Source organism: Drosophila melanogaster, chromosome 2R, assembly GCF_000001215.4.
Source record: "Drosophila melanogaster chromosome 2R".
NCBI classification, from domain to species: domain Eukaryota; kingdom Metazoa; phylum Arthropoda; class Insecta; order Diptera; family Drosophilidae; genus Drosophila; species Drosophila melanogaster.
In genome coordinates this window covers 17,890,416-17,915,570 of record NT_033778.4, presented here as the reverse complement: position 1 = coordinate 17,915,570, position 25,155 = coordinate 17,890,416, and the positions used below count along the sequence as shown (strand labels likewise).

General features: G+C 40.4%; 3 protein-coding genes across 4 annotated transcripts in view; 1 reads left to right on the top strand and 2 right to left on the bottom strand.

Moving 5' to 3' along the window:
- Elk (Eag-like K[+] channel) overlaps window positions 1-25,155 on the bottom strand; it is a 52,757-nt gene that overhangs the window by 11,125 nt on the left and 16,477 nt on the right. Inside the window, exons 3-13 of one of the 2 annotated variants that reach the window (NM_001299624.1) lie at window positions 17,192-17,320; window positions 13,753-13,863; window positions 13,492-13,611; window positions 11,892-12,029; window positions 7,665-7,909; window positions 6,977-7,205; window positions 6,328-6,491; window positions 2,692-2,893; window positions 1,291-1,482; window positions 666-784; window positions 77-157 (exon numbers count right to left, since the gene is read on the bottom strand). In NM_001299624.1, coding sequence (NP_001286553.1) covers window positions 77-157; window positions 666-784; window positions 1,291-1,482; window positions 2,692-2,893; window positions 6,328-6,491; window positions 6,977-7,205; window positions 7,665-7,909; window positions 11,892-12,029; window positions 13,492-13,611; window positions 13,753-13,863; window positions 17,192-17,267 — 1,677 coding nt within the window. In that variant the 5' untranslated portion in view covers window positions 17,268-17,320. Of the gene's footprint in view, window positions 1-76; window positions 158-665; window positions 785-1,290; window positions 1,483-2,691; window positions 2,894-6,327; window positions 6,492-6,976; window positions 7,206-7,664; window positions 7,925-11,891; window positions 12,030-13,491; window positions 13,612-13,752; window positions 13,864-17,191; window positions 17,321-25,155 lie in introns of both variants that reach the window. The other variant, NM_057661.3, reaches the window with a different exon arrangement.
- On the bottom strand, window positions 19,993-20,493 carry CG14491 (uncharacterized protein; the record flags this gene model as incomplete). Its single annotated transcript, NM_137432.1, has 1 exon — window positions 19,993-20,493. One exon carries the CDS (start codon window positions 20,491-20,493, stop codon window positions 19,993-19,995), a length of 501 nt encoding a protein of 166 aa, NP_611276.1.
- Window positions 21,229-21,889, top strand: CG14492 (uncharacterized protein; the record flags this gene model as incomplete). The annotated part of the gene is made up of 2 exons (NM_137431.2): window positions 21,229-21,315; window positions 21,377-21,889. 2 exons carry the CDS (start codon window positions 21,229-21,231, stop codon window positions 21,887-21,889), a joined length of 600 nt encoding a protein of 199 aa, NP_611275.2.

Here is a 25,155-nt window from a genome sequence, read left to right as displayed (position 1 = left end):
TCTTCAACATTTATGACACACACTCAAACGAATGGAGACGGATATGCCTTTGGGCAATCGGACTCTCGATGCTCACCTCGTATATATCGATGCCATGGCTGAGTGACCAGCTGGTCTGAAAGTAGTCCTCGATGCGCTGCTTTAGCTCTTTGGGCATCTGTAATGAAGAGATCATAAATTATAATTGCATTCGCATTGCAACGGTTTGTCCCCTTTTTGCCATCTTGGCGTTAAATGAGCTGCGAGGAGCGCTACTTTCACTTCATTTGCATGCATTTCGCGGTTGAGAGCCGCACAAATGCGCTTAATTGTGCAGCGCATTGCGTATGCGGCGTGGGTGCAGCTCGTTGCGTATACGCCGCGTGTGCTGCCTAATGGAGCGACGCTCAAGTTTGCACCATCAACAGGTTGTAGGCCACGCAAACACGATGCCCAGGAAGGAATATGCTGGAATCAGCAATTCATGGCCTTGTGCGCCCGTTTCCGTTCCATTTTCCATTTCCTGCGCAGCGTTGCGTGGCATATGGAAAATGAGTGCTGCATTCTAATAAAATCCATCGAGTGCCACTTCTCTGGGGTCCTTTCCTGAGGGGTTCATCATCATCACACGAACCCCTGCGGCCGCTGCAAATCTCAATCCCAGCACTCATCGAAATCATACTCACATTGTGCAGGGCCACAAAGTCCTTTAGGTCGCGCCATTTGCTCTCATATAGCGAGCGACGCGAATACATCCTTTGGATGATGGCAGTCACGTTACCGAAGACCACGGCATGCATCAGAGCTGGGTAATGAAATGGATGCGATATATCATTAAATCTCGGGTTGGCCGACCAAAAAACGTAATAACAGCTATGAGCGCAGCTCGTGAAGTTACATTTGGGTAGCAATTTTTGCCATTGATAAAGTAGCCTCATTACTTACGTCCTAGTTCCGGTTTATGGTTTGGAATTTCGGCGCAATTACTCAAAATTTAGAGCAATTTTAATGCTTAAATGTGACAACATAATAATGTTGAGATATTACTTGCTATTGAGTTTTACACACTTTTAAATAGTTGTAGGTAATAATGGATAAGTATTTGAAGGAGAATACTTACAATCCATAAAGTTAAATGACAACTACTTTTTTTTTCTATAACTTAAAGCAACAAACCCCGTCACACCGCCATTATCCTTACTTTAGGGAATGCCATCTCTAAATACTTTACAGTTTTGGGACTCAAATAACTTGAGTGTAGTTTCCCTTCTCTGTAGCAATATTTTGAAATTCAAACATTATGGTACCCACCGCCAATGAGCATCATGATGATGGTGAAGACCTTTTCGGCCGTCGTGTTCGCCGAAACGTTGCCAAATCCCACGGAAGTGAGACTTGTGAAGGTGAAGTACAAGGCCGTGGAATACGTTTCCGCCGTGGTCAAAATGGCGACGGAAGCGTTTTTCCTTTCCGCCAAAAGCTGCAGCCAACCTGTGAAGAATACTTGAGGCATTTAATACGACGGGAAGACAGAGAGAGGAAACAGAGAAGAAAACTGGTTTAGTTGGGCGTTTAATTACAATTTGCAGGCCAAACAAATTGAGCTTATCAAATTGACAATGACTGGCTGGGCCTAACTTTCCGACATTCAGTTTGTCAGTCTGTCAGTTCGTCTTAGCTCTGAATTCTGAGATCGTGTCAAAATCCGGCAAAACTGTTTAGCAAGGACCGGAAGCATCGGGCCAAACTTTTCGTGTTGGTCAGGTCTGAACGCTTTTTCCACCCACTGATTAAGTGCCAGAAAATATCATGACTAGAACTTTTCCCCATGGCAATATGTGTATACACCACTGATGAGTTGATTTGATTCGATTTAATGCACTGTGCGCTAATCCGTATAAAAACTTTAAACCTCGGCTAACACAATATTCATTAACCACACGTGTAGTGTGTGTTTGAGGTGGTCTGGGTGGCCTCGGTGGTTTGTATGTTCTGGGTGGTTGGTTCGTTTGGTTTTCGGTGGACCAGGCAGTGTGCCTTGGCAGACTGCGGCCCAAGGGAGCCGGAAAATTCAGTTGGCGTTCAACGACGACCCGCTCTTTACTGTTGACTAACCAACTAACGAAATTACCTTTGGTACACACTCCCAAAACTCAACCCAATCCATACAGTTGTGGTCGAAATAATAGCAGTGAAAATACAAAAATTACAGGTGACTACGCCTAGTGGTTAACTCAAAAAATATAATAGAAAGTGCTAGATTTGAACTAATTGAAATTTGTGAATCCAGACTTTTTATGAATGAGTTCGAAATTAACTACTTTAACTACTTAACTAACTTTACAGTTTTAATAATCTAAGGTTATTTGTTATTAAGCCGTATGTGTTTTAGTGCAACAAACAAATTTTCTAAATAAGTGCTCATATTATTTTTTAATAACATAATCGTAAACATAGCCATAAACATATGATTTCGAAAAATGGGTTGTTAACGTTTTTAGAGGCCACACCTTGCCGCTAAAGAGTTGTGTACTAACTTTTAATTTAATACTATTGGAGCATGTACTGTTTACACATGAACGAAGGAGTGCTTGAAATGTTTCCAGATGTGTGTATGAAATATATTCGTTAGACAAATTGGTCTATCACTTCGACCCCACCTGTGCCAGCGTGTGTAACGTGGCAGGACCTTCAGCAGAGGAACAAACTCACCGATGTTGCTCTCGGGGAACCATTCGTACTCCTTGACCGCTATCACATACCAGATGCAGGCCAGCCAGTGGGCGGCCAGCGTGAAGGAGAACATCAGCAATGTCAGTATCATGGCCGTATGCTGCGAGTATCGATCAATTTTTTGCAACAGACGAGCGAGCCGCAGGAGACGCGTCAATTTCACAAGATGGATGTGCGAATCCTGCGTGGAACACAAAAAAAAAAAGTGCATAAAAAAGGTACATATAGTCAAATGACGCACTTCAAGGTTGTTAAAATGTAGGCGTACAGTGACGAAGTGCCACGCCTCTTTCGCGTTACGAACTGTCCATTAGTTTGGTTCGTTTTTTGCAGCCGCATTTTCCCGCCAGCTCATCTTCATGTTTCATTTTTTTTTTTTTTTGTTTTGCCCACCCCTTGTTGCCTACTTTTCAGGGCATTTAAATGTACGCATTTGGCAGCCAGCCGCCTACTTTTCCGGCCATCTCAATTTTTGTTATATTCATTTGACCTGCCAAGGGTCCGCACTAAAAAATCACAGAAAATTGTCAACTTCCCAGAGCCCGCATGGTTGCGCTGAAAAAAAGGACGAGCTCCGAAGAAAGGATGTCATCAAAAAATGAAAAGATGAAGTGGCTGATAAATGGAAGGTGGTTTATAAGTCTAATGCAAACATAAACAAGCTTATCGAAGGGCCTGACCCGAGCGTAAAACTTCAGTAAATTGAAGGCTAATGCCGTCGTTTAACCTTAGATGAAAATTTTTATTTCTCGTTCGTGATTGCCGCTGACGAAGCCCCATCTCAAGGGCTGCTCAACGAGTACACGGGAAAAATTGGAAAAAGCGGAAATCATAATTCATGGAACTGTATTTTAGAGTTAATAATCTTTGAACAGACTTTAACGAAACCAAACATTATTTTTTTTTATTTTTTCACTTTCTTGGGAGAGCTGAAAATGCTATATGCGATAGAAGAAAAAAGGTAATATAAACGCAACAAAGTGTTGGCAGGAGATGGGCTAAGACTTGCAAACAGTTGAGCTCGGGCATTTAGGTAGAGTGTCAATAGACGAACAGCTACACCTTCCTTCATCTCTCCTTCATTTTCAGTCTACACGCACTAGTGCACAGACAGCGCGTTTCGGAAATATAAGACTGTCAACTAAAGTCTCTTAATTTTCTGTTCTTATTATCAAAGTCCCATCCTGTTTTTTTTTTCTTAAATGTATTTTTACCTTTAACATTTTTGTTAAATTTATAATCCCGAAAGTTCTTTAATAATGTTCATGTTTATGTCTACTAAAGTTTAAATTTTATTTTACTACTAATATAAAATTTAAATATATATTTTTTTTGGCATTTATAACACTTTTAGTTGACACTGTAAAAGTGCGTAGGTTTGCTGCCTGCGTGAAGGACAAAGGGAAAAAACGACATCTGGGCGAATTGTAATTCACGTTGCAATTTGTGCTGCGCTTTCACTTTCATTCTAAGCTTTCCACTCCCCTGATTTTCCACCCACTTCACCCGATTCCCGCCCCCAAGTACTGTCTCTCTCTCTCTTTGCTAAAGTTTCCGCCTACTCACGCTCCCCATTGTTTACTTTTCACTTTGTGTGAGCAGCAAAGGCGACAACATCTGCACAACAGCAACATCTTGGCGCCAAAGAGAAAACTTCATCATTCAACTGACTCGAATTTTTCCCAGTGAGTGACTGCCTTTTTTGGGGTCCCGCAGATAATTAAAACTTTGGCATAAACTAAATATGGAAAAGTTTCAAGTGCATTAGCTCAAATTGTATGCAAAGCGAGCAAGTATAAAATAAATACCAAAGTGTATAAAAATGTAAAAGTTTAAGCCCCCAAATACATTCATAAATGACTTCTGACCAACTTTTGCTTTCGCAGCAGAGAGTGTCACAAATTTTTACAATTAGAGAACATTAAAGTTTTATCGAAACTTTTTGTGTCAGCCGCTTAGCACACGCCACTGTTTTTCCAAAAAAAACAAAAAAAAAAAACCAAAAGAAAACTTTTCCAGTCCGCCTCCAAAACGTGGCTAAATTTCCGGAAGCGGAAGTCGCAGTGAGTAGAGGGGGGGGGGGGGGGAAGCGGGACCAAAGCCGCTTGTATTTGATCAGTGTATCCAACGGAAGTTGGCAAAGAAAAAGCTAAGAAAACCGCAACATGATGACGGAGCGGCAAAAGAAAATCAATGAACATGAGTTCGAACGAAATTAAGCTCAAATGATAATTCAACAGGAAAAGTAAGTACAGTAAATCAAAAGCGTGTATTTAAGTTTATTTAGGTTTAATTTAAATGCTATTTCAAGTGCTTAACGTTGCTGGCTCTTTTTCAAATGGGTAGAAACTAAAATTAAGTGAGATAGTTTAAAGATTGGAAAACTAAGATGCATTAAATAAGTTTTGGAATATTTTCAAAGATGTGTACTCTTCATATTTTATTCACAGATTGTCAACTTCCTTAAATCCCAGCGCAATCTTTGTGAAGGGCTACTGTAATGGCATTTGTTGGGTCGACCAGGATATCCTTGGACTGTCAATAAAAGCAACGACAGCGTTCTCCACTTGGAGCAATCAGTGCGCTGACCACTTCACAGGAGGAGGTGGCTAGAAGAAGAGTCCAACGAGCCAAGTGAGAGCTGAATAACATAAGCCCGCTGGAGGACTGCTCCATTGTCCTTCGATGACCGCTCGAGGGTTTTTTCTCCTCGGAAGCACCGAACGGTGGCCAATGTCATCATAACTGCACCTAAGGCTTTAAGCTGCTTTCTGCGGAAACTGCAGAGCCAAACCGACACATTTTTTTTTCTGGTATTTAAAAGTACTAGCGTCTATTTTTGCTGCACATTTGGGTCACGGCTCTGTCGTTGGCCGTCTACTTAGCTAGTAATTAAAACGCGGACCAGCCAAAACAGTCAGCCGTGGATGCTTTGGCCAATGTAATCGGCTTAATGAGCGTCAACTGCTCTCCAAAAGGGTCAAGTGCTGAGACGGCCTTCTATCCCAAAAAGTTGTCTGAATGCATTTGACATTTTGTATGTTTGGTTGGTAATACGAAATAGAGGTTTAAACTATAATTTATGAAATGTGTTGTACAACTTTCTGTTGTATGCATTTGATTATGGACGAATTGTTTTAATTGAGTTATCAACTCTCTTTATCTTTATTTTGTTCATGCTTAATGCTTAAATGTTCGACTGCACACATTGCAGACCCTAATCGTTGAACAAAGCTAACTTAATTTAACATTTTCCAACCCAACTGCACTTTCTGTATAATCCGATTAGGTGGCCCAGTGCAAAACTGTGAGTTTTGTATATGCATAATGCATGTGGGCAAAATAGTTTTATGCAAATCTCTTAAGGCCATTTACCACTTGAAATTTGGGCCATAAATTATTAATGCCAACCCTTGGGGCAAAGCCGTCGGGGGGATTTACCAAATTGGCCCAACAATTTGTTTGCCAACTTCAACCAAAATAGTGTGGCTTTGGAACTATGTAAGCACCAACACACACACTTCTGCGATGCCGAAATGCAAATCTGGGCTTAAAAATTCATGGCTTGTAGGCAAAAATTTATGCAATCATCTGCTGTGAATGGCGATTACTCACCTCGCCGTCGTACAAATCGGACGCGTACAGGTGATCAAAGGGCAGCGCGGCCAGAAGGTCCAGGGCGAACCATCCTCGCAGGTAATTGATGGCAATCTGCTTCGAATTGGAGACAACCTCGCCCTTGCGCGACACGAAGGTGGTGCGGAAGTTTAGCAGAATATCTGCAATAAAACGGCAATAAAGATGAGAGCGTTGAAACAATGTTTACAATTCCCGCAACGAGACAAATTCAATTCCCAACACCCATCATCATCCCGTCCAGACGATGAGGATGCGGACTATGGTGATTGCGGCACTGGTCGCCACAGGTGGCCCATAAAGAGGACACCAATTGATGTCCGTTTCGTGCGGGGGGGGGTTAATGGGTTAGTTGCTGGTGCGGTAATGATGGTTGGCCACTAGGGTACCTCAATAACTTCAATTACTGATTTGCTTCATTTATTGCTCAGAACTTTAATAGTCATAAATACGTTATGACAAAAATCGAACAATGCACACTTTAGAAACTAAATATTTCACAAATTACTTTGTTACACACGGCAATTGCTCCTTTATTAAGTGAGTAATATAACGTGTACTTTTATTCGAGCATGAAATAAATACTTTTCTATGCCTTCCATCCAGTCCATACAATCAATCCACTTACCTACAATGAAGAGCGCCTCCACAATCACATCCGATACCTTTGTCTGCCGATCCGCTTTGGCAAACGCGGCATTGTAGGGCACCATGAGGGCAACGTAGAAGGTGGCCACCAGAATCACCCAATCCCAGATGCCCTTGAACACCCCGTAATGGGGCAGAATCAAGCGTGACTTTTTTATCGACTGGGTTTTGTACTCCGGAAACGGCGCCTCCGTTGAATGCATAAAATTCTGCAAAATAGATTGTGGCAAATGGCATTAAATAAAATCAGGCGAAAAACACGGAAAATGAATTAAATTAATTGAGTTCTTAAAACGATTAGTTGCTAACCGTTTTTTAATCACATCAAGGGGTTATCCTATCAAACTAAATGTTGTTGCCTACAAAAAAATGATTCTACCGAGTCTGGTTTTTCATCGAAAGCCAAAAACATTGTTGTTTAAATTTCATTAAATTCTTCAGATATTCAAAATAATTTTTAATATTTTAACTATAGCTATTTTACATATCAAAGGCTCAACATTTTAAGCTTATATCAAAGCGGACCACACTCAAAATCACGAGGTAGAAATTAAATTGAGTTTGACGTGGGACATTGATGTTAACTATGTAGTTGCTGATGGTCGGTCGGTTTTTCTGTGTGGGTGACCCAACTCAACTGGCGTTTATTCCTTTAGGGTTATACTCACATTGCCCAGTTTCAACTTGGTCTTCACGCCACCCTTTTCCGGCTTGTAGTGCCCGGATAGCTGGTAGAGAACCGCTCGACTGCGCCGTCGACCCATGTTGCAGCCGGCGGGAACGTCCAGATTGTTGCCCTCACCCGCCTCCGTATCCCCGTCACTGGCAGCCGGTCCGCCCAGACCGGGCAGTCCGCCCAGGCCGAGCATTCCGGCATTGGAGCCGGCCCGGAACCGGGCGCCCAAAAGGGCAGCTGTAAGGGCAAAAACTTACAGAGTCGCAACAAAACAAGCAACGCAAACAAAACCAGGCAGTGGCAAAGGATAATTAAGGATGGGCGGGCAGGTTTGGCGGTTCGTAATTACAGTGATTTACCGGATCGATTTGTGTGTGTTTGTTATAATAGAAAGAGCACAAAGAGAAAGAACACAGAATTTGACACATAAGACGTTATGAATTAATTGGCATGGTTAATTTAAATTGTTGTTTTTTTTTTTTGAATTCTCCTTAGTTAAAGCGCATTGCGTTTGATTTAAAACACGCGTTTTTAAAGCGTCACAAAATTGCAGGTGTATGTGGTGTATGCACTCCCTCAGAATTTACCTTGTCTCGCAAAAGATTTTCATGAATTTTGTCGACTTTCCGACAAGTTAAATACAGCTTTTCCACCGACTCCATTTATTATTTTTGCTGACTTTCATTTGAGCAGCTTAGTGGAGGGAAAGATGAAAACTCAACTTTTACAGATGGTTTTAGCCTTTTGTGCATTAGCACAAGAAAGTTTGCTCACTAAACGCAGGCTTTGCTTTATTGTTTTTGCTCAGTTTTATTTGAAAAACTTTTAAATTGCAAAAACACAGTTTAATTGACCAAAAGTATTGCCTTCGTTGCATGTGCTTAAATCTTTTTCGTAAGAATACTCGTATTACATTATTTTACTGTCACCTTTGCGATACTGAAGCATCGCAGCATTGACAAACAATTAATAATCGCCCTCAGCGGCCGACAAATATTGGCTAAGTCCTGACCAGGCCAACAAATCAGGCGAATAAACATCATATTTCACAGCCGAACAAACAAAGCTCGAACAAAATAAGCTCAAAGTAGCGCATATTTGGCACCGCAAAGTGCCCATTAAATTGAACTTAATTCTATTTGAGTGTGGTGTCTAAAAAGGACATGCTATAAATAACAATTAGCTGGATGGTGAAAAATGGACCCAAAAATGAATTTGATACGTTTCGCAACCCAAACGTGTACTAATTATACACAAAAACAGCAAAGAAAATTATGCAAATAGCCGCCAAGAATGTTGCCATTTTTTCCACACCAATTTCGCTCCGTTTTTCCTGTTTTCATTTCGTTCATTTTCCCTTCTATATATATGTATGTAGCTAACATGAACAATTTTTGACCAAAATATGATTCCAATGTTATGTCCCGCCACCCACATAAAATCCAGTTTCACTCCCTTGCTGTCATATCAAAATGCCAATTAAGTCGGGACGGTCACCTCACCGATACATATACTTTTCATCCGTAACCGAGCAACAGCCGTTGAATAAAAAAAAAAGAAATTATACAAAAAAAGGTCAGGGAAAAAATTAAAGATACAAAAAAGACCTCATGCATACACAAATGTTTTTTATCGCTGTTGGCACAGTGCCATTGAAAAATGTGAATTGCTTTAACGAAATATGCACAACTCATTGGCAACCGAAGGGGAAAATTCACTGACAGGCCTAATGACGTGTGAAACGATGGTCATCATCGCATAACTGTCGTCACAATGCGATAACGATTATGATCTGATGATAATTCCATTTCAAATTCGGGTTCATCAAAATGTGCTTTATCACAAATTTTGGAAAATTGCTCGCCTAATTAGCTGTCTTCACAGTTCTCAATGGCTAAACCCAAATTTTGCCTTTGTCACGGCATTAATTTCCCATTGACAGAGATCGGCATTCAAGTTTTCCAGCCAGCTTGATTCCAGCTGGAAATTGGTTTTGCCAAGGTTGGTTGGCTCGGACCTAATTTCATTTACATAAATTAACAAAAATTGAATCAGGCTCGGCCGCTGCTTTGGTTTGAGTGTAGATTAATTCGATATAAACTGCATTACATTTAACTGGTTTCTGGCCATATTTGCTTGGCTGCCACTCAATGAGCAAGTTAATGAAATTCATTACCAAATGTTGCCCGTCATGTAAATCTCTGTCTATTTAACACAATTACGTGTGGCAAGTCCTCGACGACAGGTAACAGGGGGGCGATAAGTGCGTGTTGCAAGTGCAATAGGTGTTTGTGGCACTTGCAATCCAAGTGCGAAACATGCAACATCTGCCAAGCATTTGGTGTGAATTGCAATACCCCGTTAGCGGAATGCATGTGGGGTATATAGAACGAAAGCAGCAGTAGATGAATTATAACTAACTAAAATTATACCAATTAAAATAATTAGAAAGAAAAAATGTTTAAGTATCCTTATTATGCTATAAAATAGACTATAAATAGACTACTAAATTTGCATCTGCCAATACAAACTCATCCCAATTCACTCCCCATTTAAAGTCCCATCCATATCAATACTCTGAGCACTAAATTATTTAAAGCTTCAATGCCAGGTTGTCCATGGAACAGAAGGTCCTGCCGGCCTGACACTCGAGTATGCAGTGCAGCAAATCCTCTTAGGATTCTCCTGGTCGAACTTCAAGTGGCTTCTGCTCGGTTTGCATGACCCGTAAATCTGCAGGCCAGAAGACAGGCAAACAGACGGCAACAACAGATGAATAACGATGGTAATAAAGCTGCAGGCCAGAAGGTCAGTGGGCATGGTTGGGGCATAGTGGGATTGAGGGTTGAGGGCGGTAGCTGTTTTTTATCCCTGCATTAGCAGAATTTCACGGCGACACATGCGATTCCGAGTACCGAATGGCCAAAGTGCCCGGAATAAGTTGTGATGCTGTCAGAACTGTTCGAGTGGTGCATCAATATTTTAGCATTTGGATCCTTTGGGGATCCAGCCAGCACACGTGTGCCGCCGGTGTGTCCAACTTTTTTGTCTGATTAATCCACTAAATTAGACAGAGGGCAAATTTGATGTGGCTCAGCGAGAGAAGCAAAAGGACTCGTAGCAACAAAAGAAAATAAGGACATTTGGTGCGAGTTAATTAAGGTAAATGCGTTAGTAGAACTTCGCCGGAAGCCACTATCGATGTAAAAGATTAGTTTCTCTCTACTGGTTCTTAGCCAAAGTGCGAATATGAAATGCGACTGATTGCAAATGTTATCATAACGTATTCATGAAGTTTTTAGCCGCTTATCGACCAGATTATAGCCACAAATCAGTGCCGACACGACGAAAACTGCGCATGAAAGACGAGATTTAAATTAACGTTGAAATATGGTAAGCATACATCCAGTTGTCAGGGACACGCGCTGGTGAAATGAAAGGGGGAAACGGATGAAAAGTCGGCAAAGGACTCAAAAGGAGCGACCACAGCCAGTCGGAGTGCCTTCTTCCTTCCTTCCTTCCTGCCCGCCATCTCGGCCAGAAAGCTAACCAAAAACTCTCTCTGCCATGAGCAAGCGAAACCAAAAGTTCCGCAAAACTTTATAGGAATATTTCTGGCCGAGAGTTGAGGTGACATGCTGACATAGCTCGAATGAAGGTAGCATTCACACAATTTTTATGGCTCTTGACTGTGGAATACTCTGCACGCAGATTTATTGTCACAGCTTAAGACCACATTCTCTTATTTGCTGAACAGCAAAATTTTATGTTTTTAAGCTATTTTTTTGCATTTACTTGGCTAAAAGTCTGGGAGTAAAGTTTATAAATATGTTGATTTCATTTTTGAAGTTAAGTTAATATAACATATAACAACTGGAATTGTGTTATATTTTTAAATATACTTGGATCTCACAGAGTGTATCCTCTGATATTTATTCGCAAATTTGCCGCAGTCATGTCACAATATTTCAGCCAACTTCTGTAGCTGAGAGGCTAACCGGTTCATGATATTTGGCCATATCTTCCTATATCTGAGGGAATGCATCAGTGTCAGTGTGTTTTGGCTTATGAGTCGGTGCTTATTAATTTATTATATGGGAATTGAGTGTCTGCGTGTGTGTCTGTGTTAGTGGGTGTTTCTGTGGCTTTTGTGCACGCTTGGATTTTCGACAGTTGGTGTTTAGCTAGTGCATTATTCATACCAGTTGCTTATACTTACCGCTATCACATTCCTCGTTCACATTCATCTCCAGCATCTTGGTGTGCGTGATGTCCTTGTGGGATGCCAAAAAGAGCACCACATCGCGCTTCTCATTCTTGATGGGCACAATGTCGAACAAACACCAGAAGGGGGCACCTGCAATGTGTTTTTGCTTTAATCAGCGGCACAGAAAGTGATTTTCCATCGAATCGCGTATACGCCACGTGGCCTGCGGTCGCTTAGAGCAACATTTGGCCTTGCAGTGTTCACCACGGCAGTGAATTTCATTTGCGGCTGCATAATTGAAACCTTAGCAATGAAAACCAAATGTCGATGATGGCACAACATCCGCAAATAAAAACGGATAAGTCCAATTGAGCTTTGGCCCAATTTTTAATTAGCTGTTAAACGCTTTAAAAACGCCAGCCAATTTATGTGGCTTGAAATTGATAAATAAATTGCATGGCAATTCAATTAGACCGCAATTATTGTCCTAGCCTGCATTTTAATTATCTGCCTGTAATTAAGCAGTCAGCCCGAGGTCAACTAGATCCAGTTCGCCCTTAGTCCGTCGCAGCCAATGCATAATTAATAAAACATAGCCCCGGCACACACGAGTAAAGAATGCCGAGGGGTAGGAAAAGGGTGCCGTACACTGGCAGAAAATAATAAGCTCTAGTAATTAATGAAAAATTCCTGAATGAAGTTAGGACTATGGCTTGCCTAAGCATGCATCAATAAAATTTAAAATATTTTTGAATCTGAATCTATGTACAGAATTCCCTTTAGTGTAGGCACCGTTGTTTAAAAGTTTTAAACGCTTCGCTAATTAGAAAACTTACACGCAAAGTTGATGGATCTATCCATCTTGGGCTTATCTCTGCGTCGGCTTGGTCTTGATTAATCGTGACCTCATTAGGACTACAAAATACCGCGGCACGGACGTGCGAAAATGTTAAGAGCACAATTTATTGTATGCCCAGCTAGTCGACGAACCGTGGCTGGCAGCAAGGATATGGATCGGTGTCCTTTGGGACTTGAACATGAACGCGAAGCCCCCGGAGAACCGCAGGAAACTAGTTCAAGTCTGTCGCGCTTAACTCAATCAAAAACAGTTTTCCATCGCCACAAAAATAAGATGGGCACGCCACAGACTTACTTCACTTAAATGACAAGAGGGTTGGCTTTTCTCGGAAAACTCTGCAGGTGAGACCACAATTGATTGGCAACTTTTCACTCGTGTACTGATAACTTGTACGACTTTTGTCATTCGTGGAAAACCAATAAGTCACGCTATATGTAGACAAGAAAAAGTTTTTCAAGGAAAAGTGGGACAATGAAAAGATAGCGAGTAGTAATTTTCATTCTCTACAATAGAAGTAGTGGCACATGTTTCTATTTTTTTAGAATCAAGATTTAGATTTTTAATGATGTCTCGTCCCTTTTTAGGCTGGCAAAACTTAACAAGTTTTTTTTGTGAGACCACAAACACCGAAATAATTTCCTTATCTGGCACTTTGCGCGCCTATTTTCATGAAAATTTTTAATTAAAAACGAGGCAGATAGAAAACAATTCTCACAGCATTCCCGCACAACGGCAATTTGGCGGAGGGCTTACCTTCCTTCTTGTAGAAAATAACCTCCAGCTTCAGTTCCATCTTATTGGAGAGACTTTTCTCGATTTGCTGCTTGTGCTCCTCCTTCGTATCCGGTCCGTAAAGGAAATGACATGAGCAGCCTGTTTCGTGTACGGCGGAATTTGGTGCCGGAGTTTGGGATATTTGTGTTTTGTTGGCAATTGAATAAAAATGGGCACAATACATACAAATGAGTATTCAAGTGTTAAATAAGTTGAGTCTGTCCGATGGTTCGTCCTTACCCTTTTGCATAATTTGCGCGCGTGAATATCCTGTCAAATCCACGAACCCATCCGAGCAATAAACAATTGGATTGCCATTTGCCTGCGCATTGCCGAGCACAAAGTTCGAGTCTGAAAGTGGAGGAGAAAAGTTGGATGAACTGGGGAAAACTGGAACGACAGCGGGAAGATGTTGTTCTGGCGGGTGGGGGCATAGCAGTTGGGCGATGGTGAAGGATGATATTCAGCTGCTTTTCATTTGGCATGAAATATTGTCCCGACAAACAACGGTAATAAGACAAGTCCTGCTGCGTGTCCTTTTCATGGAAAAATAAGACTGACGAACTCAAGCTGAATTTCGCCTTGAATTTCCATATTGCCAGAAAAAAGGGTATATATATTATCATAAAAACTTATTGTCATTGAACAAGTAAATATTTAATATATTATTTATTAAACTACACTTCCCATTAAATCAATCCATCAAAGCAAATACATATATGCAATCAGAAGTCCTTGCAGAAATCACTTTCATAAATAAAATACCCGTTTTTCTAGCATATTTCATTTTCTTTTCGAACAAAACACCATATTGTTATGAGCTTAACCTTTCCCTTTTTATGGCTTTGCCATTTGCACTTGACCTTCATGTCTGGGATTTTCTGGCATTTATTTTATTTTTTGTGCAAGCGCTGAAATAAACTCAAAATCTCAACAGCATTTAATTAAATTTTCCTTCGAGTTCCTGCGAGTGCAGGAAATGAAATTCTTATGTGCCATTTGGTCAATCCCAAAAACAGGATTCTGGCTTGGCTCCTGCGACGATCCCGAAAAGGGAAATCCAGCAAAAGGATTTGCGCTGTGTGATTTTATTTATAACATATCCAGGAAACACAATTCAGTGCGAACCAGCTTTTCCTGCCTTCGTTCTTTCCTCTTTATTTACCTTTTGAATGCAATTTCATAAATAGAATCGCTCCCCGCCCAACCAACTCACTCACATCCTTGCAAACCTATGCGACCATCCTGTTGTAACTGAGGTCCTGTGAATAGAACGAGTGCGATCGTAATTGCCGACACAATGGACAGATTACATGGAAAGTTATATATGGATAGTCGGACTGTGGACGTAACAAATTGAATTGAAAGACAAGCCGGCTGAATGGCAGCTCAAAATGAAAACTCATAAGGCACAACACACAATACAGCTAATCTGCATGTGTGTGCGTGTGTGTGCTCGACAACAATATCAACCAGTCTTAGATATGTTCTACAAATGGAAAGTAATTGCAATAATCGCATTTGTTAGCAATCAAGGTCGTGTTGTCGCCGTCGCAACTCTGGAAAGATGCCAGTAAATTGTTTACATTCAATATCCATTACTCAAGAGAGTTGGCCTCTTGCCGGAAAAACTGTTATAAACGGATTATTAAATACTTTATGCTGCTGCCGCGCAGCAATAACTAACAAATTAAAAGCAAATTTACTTAATGTGTTGCATCAATAAAAAGTTCGGGCAAAGTGCTGTGGTCGCATTAAGAATGAATGTGCATGTGGGAAAAATCGAATTTAATTGTTTGCACTCCAATTAGTGACTGTAATAACTGCGCTAAGTGGAAGTTTATGTAACAAGTGTCAATATTTAAAGTGCTAAATTTGTTCATTGCCTTTTGAATTGGACTCTTCGAGGTGTACAGTAATAATTAAAACAGCCTGCATTCACTATTCACTATTTAAAGCTTTATTTACGACTGCAGTGGAGAATTTAATTATATTTACGTATTTACGAGAAAATGCATCATAATATTTTCAGGTGAATATAAATCCGATTTAAATATCCCACGCCATTCAAATTTCACTATTAATTGCTTAAACGTATTTATTTCATATACAATATATATGTAATGATAGTTGGTGAAACTTTCCTGTAACAAATATGGAACACACATGTCTAGGAAACAATCTGTGGAAAACCGGAAGTGAAATCTTTTTGTTTGAGTTATTTAACAGCTGCCGGCAACAGAGACATCGAAAAACATCCACACACTCAACTCACTGAATGCGGCTCATTTGATATGCTTATTTTATTATTTATGGCTCGTAAAACCTTTTTAATCCCCCTGCCGGCTGAGCATTTCATTTCAGAGTTTCGTGTTCGCAGTTTGTGACAACTCGCAAAGACAATTATCGCTTCCCTATGCCAGCTTGTGTGCGAATGAAACAATTAATTTATATGATGGGGGACTGACATGTTTTCTCGAGGCACCAGCCCAGCAATGTCAGCACGTGTGTGTCCTGTCAACGAATGCCATTGGCGAAAGGAAGGAAGAATGCTGAAAGTTGAGCAGGACTTGGCTATCTGGATACACAGATTATGGCCCAAATCAATCGATCGATCGGGTAAGTGCAAACAAAAGATGAGCCTCTGCAAAGATAACAAAAAATATGGTTTCCACTCTACTGACTCTAAAGTTGCTCGCCCATTAAAGCATACGTTTCATTTTCAGTTTAAATATGAAAGGTTCCTAACTATTTACAATGTCGGCATATAAAGGGAATAAGTAATTTAAATGAAATGTTGTTGCTTTCCTCTTCCAGATCATTACATTTGATTGCGCGGCAAGAGCATGGAAAAATGTTTCGGCAACCAAACGAGGCGCAGTTTAATTTACTGTAAAACATTTTTCCTCTCAAAGGAATTCATTTTGTTGAGGCTTCCACCAAGCTTTTCTGTATTGTATTTCGCGAAAAAAGGCAGCCTCTGCGCCCATAGTTTTAATTTCTCCGCACACGGGGGGGCATTTTGCATGCTCCATGGGCAGATTTTCAATAAGGATAAGGTCCTTCTTGGCGCACCCACATACACCACGCACACGCATACATACATATAGCACAACAATTCGTGACTGGTCGTCGGTGGTCCCTTCGCACCAACACTTAACTGACATCTCCCCCAAGTCACTGGTGCCCCAAGGATCGGATATACACACGGCAAAAATATATATATAAAAGCAAATTTTAGTCAAACAAAAAATACTTACAAGAGTTAAACCATTAACCATTGAAAACCATATTATAAACTCAATCTTAGAAACAGTCTTTACCTAACATTTAAAATAATGTAGTGAAAACTATATAAAATAAAATTATAAATAAAAAATAATAATAAAAACGTTTTCTCAGTGCAAAAAAAGAAACAAATATGCTTATGCAAAATCCCCTTTTAACTCAAATTCTTTCAGTGCAAGCGAAGGAAAACCGGATGATTATGCCCGGAAATCTCTTATGCGCACTTTTTTACGAGTTGGCCAAAACGATATGGGTCTTGGCTTATGCAGACTTCAGTCCGCTCAATAAAAAAGTGTCATAAATATTACATTACGAAAATCATATAAAACTCAGACTTGAATTCCGTGCCGGAATCGCTTAGCATTTGCATTGGCATGGGCATTTCACTTACGGGTGCCATCGAACCGGGTGGCGATGGTGTCCAGGAATGTGTTCTGGGGCGCTAGCAGCCCCTTGCGGGCTGGCATGGGAATGGTGGGGCCGGTGCGCCGCTTAAAGCGCGGCTTGGGTCGTGGCAAAGCTGCAAGTAGAAAGCGGGGGCAGGACATTAATTTTGTTGACTATTTTGTATGATTTAAATTTCAGCAATAAATTCCTGAAATGGTTTACATAATGATCAAGAGCATAACGGGTTTATATTCGATTAAATAAAATATACACTTGAATTCCAACAGAATTACTAAATAGCTTAAATGAAAAGTTCACACATGTCATTGAAAGTTTTTTTTTTTTACAGTCAACGCTCGACATAGCAAATTAATTAGCATATTTTTAATATTACAAGCAATATTCCCATTTTGTGATTTAAAAGAACGCCCTACACTACATAATTTGCTATTACACGGGGTTTTTCATATATGTATATTAGCTTCGTTTAAATGAAAACAAAGCAGTTTTGTTGTACCCACTCAATATTTTTGATTAACACTGAACATTTGACCCTGGGGAGCTTTCACTGAATTTATTTTAATTGGTTTTTTTTTGGACATATACCCATGGCATTGTTTGCTCTTCGACGGGCTTCCATTTGTTTTTATTTTTTCAGCCAGGAGCGCATTGATATGAAAATATTTGTCCGTCAACACTTTTTCATTCAGCTATTCGAACAATGGGAAAACAGAACTTAAATGGGAAAACATTGCGAATCCATTTAACACAGACGCTGCGCACACCCAACAACAGCGGTGTGTTTAGGTGTGCACACCAAAATCGACTGTTCTCTACCATTGATATGCGTAATTTCCTTTTGCCCGCAGGTGCTGCTCGCAATAATTTTCACCAGCAATTCGAGCGGTCAAATGGCAGTAACAAATAACCGCAACCGCAATAGTGACAGCTGTTAAGGCTTCGGGTGGCAAAAAATGGGAAAAAGTTAAATACTGATAAGAAAACAACGTCACTGTCGTTGAGTTGATTTAGGGAGTGACGAAAGCGAATGCTGCCTTTCCGGGAGATATTCACCAGCCATCGAAATCCTCAGAAACATAAAACTTTCGAAAGAATAAACTTTGATTTATTAACTACTCAAATCTTGAAATAGATATGGACTTAAGAACCAATAGATTTCTTGTTATATTAGCTCAATTATTCCTTTATGTCTATGTAGATAGCAAATCAAATCCAGAAGATCTAATTCGCAAATCGAAGGCTATTTTTGGAAACCCCATCCTAATACACACCTCTGTGTTCGATGGCTTGTCAAAAACACTGATAAGCTCGCACAGCCAGTGCCGTCCACAGCCTTTAACCTTATCAAAGTATTCGGTTGGCCATCGAATGCGATACTGATTAATATCCCATGTGAAAGGGGCCTGTGCATGCAGCAAAACCGCACATATGTATTCCAACTGGGGTTATACCGCAAAATTTTCATTTCCAGCATTTCCGGCTACCATCAGGTGGCAGGCAACATATGATTTCTCCAATCTAGCAAACCCAAACACACATGTTTGTATGCACAGACACAGACGCAAACATGCGGCGGCATTTGCAACTGTTTGTGCGTGCATATAGGTGTGTGTGTGTGTGTGTGCAATTTCCGTTTCCGCCTTATTCCACATGATTAGGCTGATGATACTTCGGTTTTCCTCTCAGCACGAGATTTTCCTGCTCGCAAAAAGGGAGAGTTATTTCTTTCAGCAACGTTACCCGGTGGTTAAAGTTATTTTTGCATGAAATAATCAAGGCAAGTGCTGCTTCTGTGTGTCGAATCAAAACTAACTATGTAAATTTACCAATTTCATAAATGTGCATTGCATATTTTCATTCACCGAACAAGTATTAACCAGGAAGATAACCTTGTATATGAAATATTTGCATTCAACAAAAGCTCGTATACAAAATTGAAAGCTTGTAGGGAAAATATTACATTTTTACAATATTTTTCAAAATCGAATAACTGGTTATTTATGCTGAGAATGAAGAAAGCTAAAAGGTTTAATAATGCAATTTAGTAATGCAGAAAAAAACTCATTTGCATAAAAAACTCCATGACTTTGGTAAATGGGCTACGTCCTGTCCATCCACCATATATGTATGTGAACAGACCACATTGGCCGAAAGGAAATTATTTTTAAAGAAGATTAACAACAAGGAAGTAAATGCAAACACCCACGGGACTCGAGATATGGCCAACATCTGGGAGTTACCTCACGCCAAAGGGCCGGCATTCATTTAAGCAAATTTGGCTTATTTGGCAGCAGAGCTACCTAATAACCACGTTAAGACGAAATCGCCTTGTAAGAGGGCGAAACGAGTTTGGAATTTTTAATTCCGCCTGCCGCATGTGGCGTTTTTTCGGGGAATGAGATCTGCAGACTTCCGGAAAACCAGCACGTGCCCACATAAAAAGAAGCGAGGAAAAACGGCTGTCAGGGAAACGGAAAAGCAGAAAAAGCGAAAATATGCTTTTCTGGACTGCCCACACACACACACACACACGCACACTTGCCTGGCCAATAAAGGAAGAAGCAATGGAACTCAGAAGGTAACTCAATTGCTCCAATTTTATTCATCCCATTTGCAACCTGCCCACATGAATTACACGGTGAGTTAAAATCGCTTTGATTCTGAAAGCTTGAGTTCAAGTAATTATTTAAATACGGAAAATTTTCTATTAAATAAAATTTTTATTTAACGAACATTTGAGCAGCATAAAAACAATGATAGAATTTACTTGATGCAAATCACCGATTAATCCCCACGAGCAGCGCCTTTGGCATTCTTTCTGCGTTGCACTCTGCTCTGGATAAATCCGCGAATCAACTTGTGCTGATTCACAACAAGCTCGAACCACAGATTCATGTCCGTTTCGAAATTAAAGGCCGGCATGGTAGCCATATCCGAACGGAATCCACGAATATAGTAGTTCACATCCTTGGGCCAAGGACATCGCTTGGGTATGTTACTAAATCGATCCATATGCTTGCGGCCCAGTTGAATGAAGGCGATCTGATTCTTGTTCGACAGCAGACTACAACCATCGATTCCGGATAGATTAAACAGCGTAAAGTCATCGCCAAATCGTCGGGGTAAAACAATTCGCATGTTCACAAAGAACTTGGCCACCGGCTTTTTGAATTGCAGCTCGATATTGAAGGACGGCCTTTTCACGCTTTTGCTTAAACCACATTTTAATAGGGATAGCATTCCCTCGGGATCCTCACTGCTGCAGGAGCAGTTCGTGAAGACCATGTCAAAGCTGGACTGCAAAAATTAGAACTTATAAGCTTGTACTCCAAGGTCCTGTGTCACAAAATGTTACCTTATCGGCTTTGGTATGATTAAAACAGGCCAATATGCCAATAATTATGACAGCAAATTTGTTAAACATTATGTTGCTGGCTATGCTCACAATTTCGGAATAATGTAATTTGTAGCATATTATTTTTCATAAAATATTGCCTGACAATTTTTAATTACAAGCAGCTCTCATTTGTAATAAGCTCTTTTTTTTCGGGCTGAAGCGTTAATTGACAAAGAGATTATGGGTAATTATGAAGCAATGTAATTATTGATTCGATCACAAAACTAAGCCATTAGCAATTTAAACTTAAATCAGCTTTGTTTAATGAAGCATTCGGAGAGCTCATTGGATGCTTAATAATGCAAATTATGTTTTCACTTGAAAAATAAAAATGTAGATGCTAAGACAGCCTCCTTTGCACAATTTAAATTACCTGCTCATTGTTTATTTATTATACTTATGAAAGCAGCAAATGAGATTGTTCAGCTCCATAAACTCATCATCCATTCAACTGTATTTAAGTCGAGCCTTATGGCACTATTATAACAATAATGATTGTTATTGGAGCATTAGTCACGCATCAGCAGATTTTGGTTTGTTAATTCCCATTTAGAGGATGCATTTGGGCATTAAGTCTAGTTGAATTGCATAATTTGAGTGGTTTTGTTCGGGACACGCGTAGGATGGAGATGAAACCAAAGACAGCTGAATTTTGGATGGTAATTTTCCTCTACCTGCTCCCTAATTGGAAATTGGAGGCGGAGGCCAAGGTGCGTATAATTAGCACATTGAGTATATTCAATTTCTGCAGCTGAAGTTTGCGTTTCTCAGAATAATTTTGAGCTGCAAACGGATAATTTTACATGCAGCAGCGATGATATTAGTTCAAGTGTCCTCAAGGAGTTCACTTGTGGCATAAGCAAAAGTACCAAACGCCGCACTTGGCACATGGAATTCGTACTCGAACAACCTGTTGCCGAACATGATTTCTTCATAAAAATCGTCCTGCCGCGCAGGAGACCTCTACCGGATTTCGTCCTGCTCAATGTGACCACCGATGGCTGTCAGTTACTCGCGAATCGCAATCAAGTGCCCCTTATGCGCCTGGGCCGGAATATCATGGAGCGTTTCAGCAACTTTCCCAAACAGTGTCCTTTCAAGCCAAACTTTACCTACTACATTAGGGGATTTCGCCTGGACCTGAACCTTGTGCCCGCCGTGGACATGGAGACGCCAGTTCAAATCGAGTTCAGTCATCAGAACAAACAGCAGGGAATCAGGTGGATTACCGGTTATCTGATGGCACGTGTTCAACGGATTAGCGAGAAAAAACGGTCCAAGTAAAGTATTGAAGGAGTTAATAATCACCGATATATAATAAAATCTAGATCCTGGTTATCATGATTCCTTTAAAGGGAAATAATAATGAAAATCCCTTTTACTTCGATTTTTAATTTTCAGATAATTAAAACATTTTACATTTCTACAAAAACTTTCTTTAAATGGATTAAGAATTGAAATTGAATTCCTTCTCTTTTCTTTCTTTCGCCTTGTCTCTGTCTAATTTAGCATTTGACAACTTTTAGCCCTAATGAAAGTGCCTTCTGCAAGGGCACATAGCATTCATGTGCGTTTGACAAATCTGCAGAGGTGAGCATATGGCCATTGAGTTAATATCGCAGAAAATCATTTGACACATCAGCCCAAGACTCTGTCTCTCTCTCTTTCGACCCGCATGTCTCCGTCTCTTTCTCAGTCCCCTTTTTTATGACAGTTCAGCCAGATGATGTTGCTCCTGTTGTTACAGTTGCCGTCGCTACCTTTCCACTCACTTTCCATTCTTTCCGTGTCATTCCACAAATGTTGTTCAATTACCTGCGCACAGACAGAGACGGACAGATGGCTATGCACTGGGAGAAAAAGTGCATTGCACCAGCAATGAACAAGAAAAGGACAAAAAAAAAACTTCATCAAAATCTTATTACTGTCATCCCTGCTCTGCATAATTCTTTAAAACCATAAAACTACAAAAGTTTGCTTTCTTGAAACCAATATGATTTCTACGCTAACTTAATATTTCTCCCAGTGTATACAGAGAACATTGTGGCGGCAACTGGTTGAGTATGAGTGCAAGTACAACTGAGTACAAACTGAAACCAGCTGCCTCAATTTGGCATTTGACAGATGACGAGGCAGTGGGCAACTAATAACCCACCCACCCAATCCGCCCACCTGTCTGGGCGGAAAGCGAAATGAAGTGAGAAATGTGACATTGTCGTCAGTTGGTGATTTGTTACAGTTACCGAGTGAAACAGTCGCCGGTAAATGTAACTGAATGGACTTCCGGCGGGCCATGTGTTGCAGTTGCCACAGGGGAGATTGGTGCACCTACCCATCGCAAATTGTCAGTAAAAATCAGTAAAAAGGCCTCTGAGAAACTAGGTATTCACAGGCATGGCACAATGATACCCTGTATCAATACCCTGTAAAGTAGAACTAACAGCTTTTCTTTATCGTGACCTTTTCTGGCTTTTTCATCTCGGCCCTAAAGAGATTACTTACTTGCACCCTTTATTAATCCCTCCTACTCTTTATTTTCGCTCACTGTCACTTTCACTTTCTCTCCATTTCTCTTTTCGCCTGGATCAGCTGGTCGGTCTGCCTTTCAGGAATGATTTTTAATTAGATGTCAGGGATTTGCATGCATGTGTGTCTCATTACAATGGAGTTTGCTAAAGTCGCCTGTCACTTCAATTGATGGCCAAGGGAATCGAATGCCCACACTGAGTTTTGGGGCCAAGAAAACTACTCTGATGCGGTCCCAAACTAATTAAGGCCAACTGTTAATTGGCCGAGTTCTGTTCTTCGGAAAGGCCCCTAGTTAATCTAAGGCAGTCTATAGTCAATAAATGGGGTTTGTTTAATTCATAAAAAATACTAAATAAACTAAATTTAGCAGTTAAATTCAAATCTAAGCATACAATAAATATTTAAACATAATATATATACATCAATTCTTTGGATTTCAATTAAAGAAGGACAAAGCAAAAAATCTAAAAAATGGTATACAAAAAGGTACGCTTTCCTTGAGATTAAACCAACAAGACCCACTCAATTTCGACACCCTTTTTCAAACCCTTTCCCTGTTCATGAAAGCCCACCCACATTAATGGAGCTGATAAGTTGCAAACAGATTAGAGCCATGAAACTTTAATCAGTTTGGTGCCCAAGTGGGCAAACAATTGAAAGCGTAGCCCACTCGAAATTTTGATAACACACTGCCGCAAATTCCTGCGGTTGGCCCACAACTAATGAATAGTTTGGAATGTTCTTTGGGGCGGAGGCATCATGTGTTTTCGAACCTGGCCGCAGAGTGCTTAAGCCAAAATGTAAAATTTAAGCCAGCGGGTAATTAACGCATACCCACAGCTCATTTTATGGACCAGACTTTCGCCCATAAAGCCAAACAGAAAGAGTGCTTGGCGCCTTTTACAAACTTGCGTGGTTTTTAAGACTTGTTGGTAAAAGTTTGGGTTTTTTCCTTTTTTTTTGTTCTGTTTCGCCGGTGAAAGCAGGCTCTGCACGTGTCCTGGCCTAAAGCTTTTGCTTTGGCCCATTTTCATTCTAATTCAATTCACACTGCCAAGTTCGCAGAAGCACACACTTTTCCACAATTTATAATTAATTAAAGCAAGTTTGTCTTTTGGGCTGGAATCTGGAGCACATTTGCCATGGCTGTCGTTGAATATTCAATGAAAAATTACATTGCTCGGATAAATGTTTGCGTGCAGTCAAGTGTTTTCTAGGAAAAGCCAACTTCAATATACTCTGCAATATATTACTATATTACATACATAAGTGGTATGCATGGTTTAAAAGAATCTACAAAAAATCGTATAAAATATTCTTGCCTAAGTTATTTCAAACAAAAATTCAATTGATGGTAGTCAAATTTGGCTTACATTGCTTACCGTACATAGTTCATAAACTGAAAAGATGGTGTATCTGCTGGAACATCGACATTAGCAAAACAAAGTCGAGCAGAAAAGTCATTTTCATGTTGTTATGGCCAGAGTGCAGAAATTGTGAAAATTCATCTTTTCAATTTTCGCCCGAAACCCGCACATTTATGCAAACTTGTTACGCTCGTTTTTGTTGCTGTCAATTTCACAGATTAATGCGCACACATTTCAACGCCAAAGTCGGCAGAAACATTTATTATTGACAATGGCCAAAAGTTTGGCCATTCGCTTTGCTTTTTGGCCAACATCGTTCATTTGGCCAGACGGCGTAGCGACAAAAATTGATTTACAGTATAGATATTTTAATCATCCAAGCTCTCTTGCCAGTTAGTTCTTAGTTACATTCAGCTACACACTGCCATTTCAAAAACCAAATTTATGGGCCATGTCGAAGGACGAGCCCTCTGCTCCAAGCCAAATTTATGGCCTCCCATTCGGCGATGGGCGGTTCTTTTTAAGGGGGCGTGGCAGCCTGTTGAGCAAGTATTCGGTGTTATTTCTATGCGAATAAGAAGCTTTTCCGGTGGCCTTCGGCTTGTTTACTTTGGGAGTTGTATTTCGCGTGGTCGCAAAAAGGTTTCTCGGATA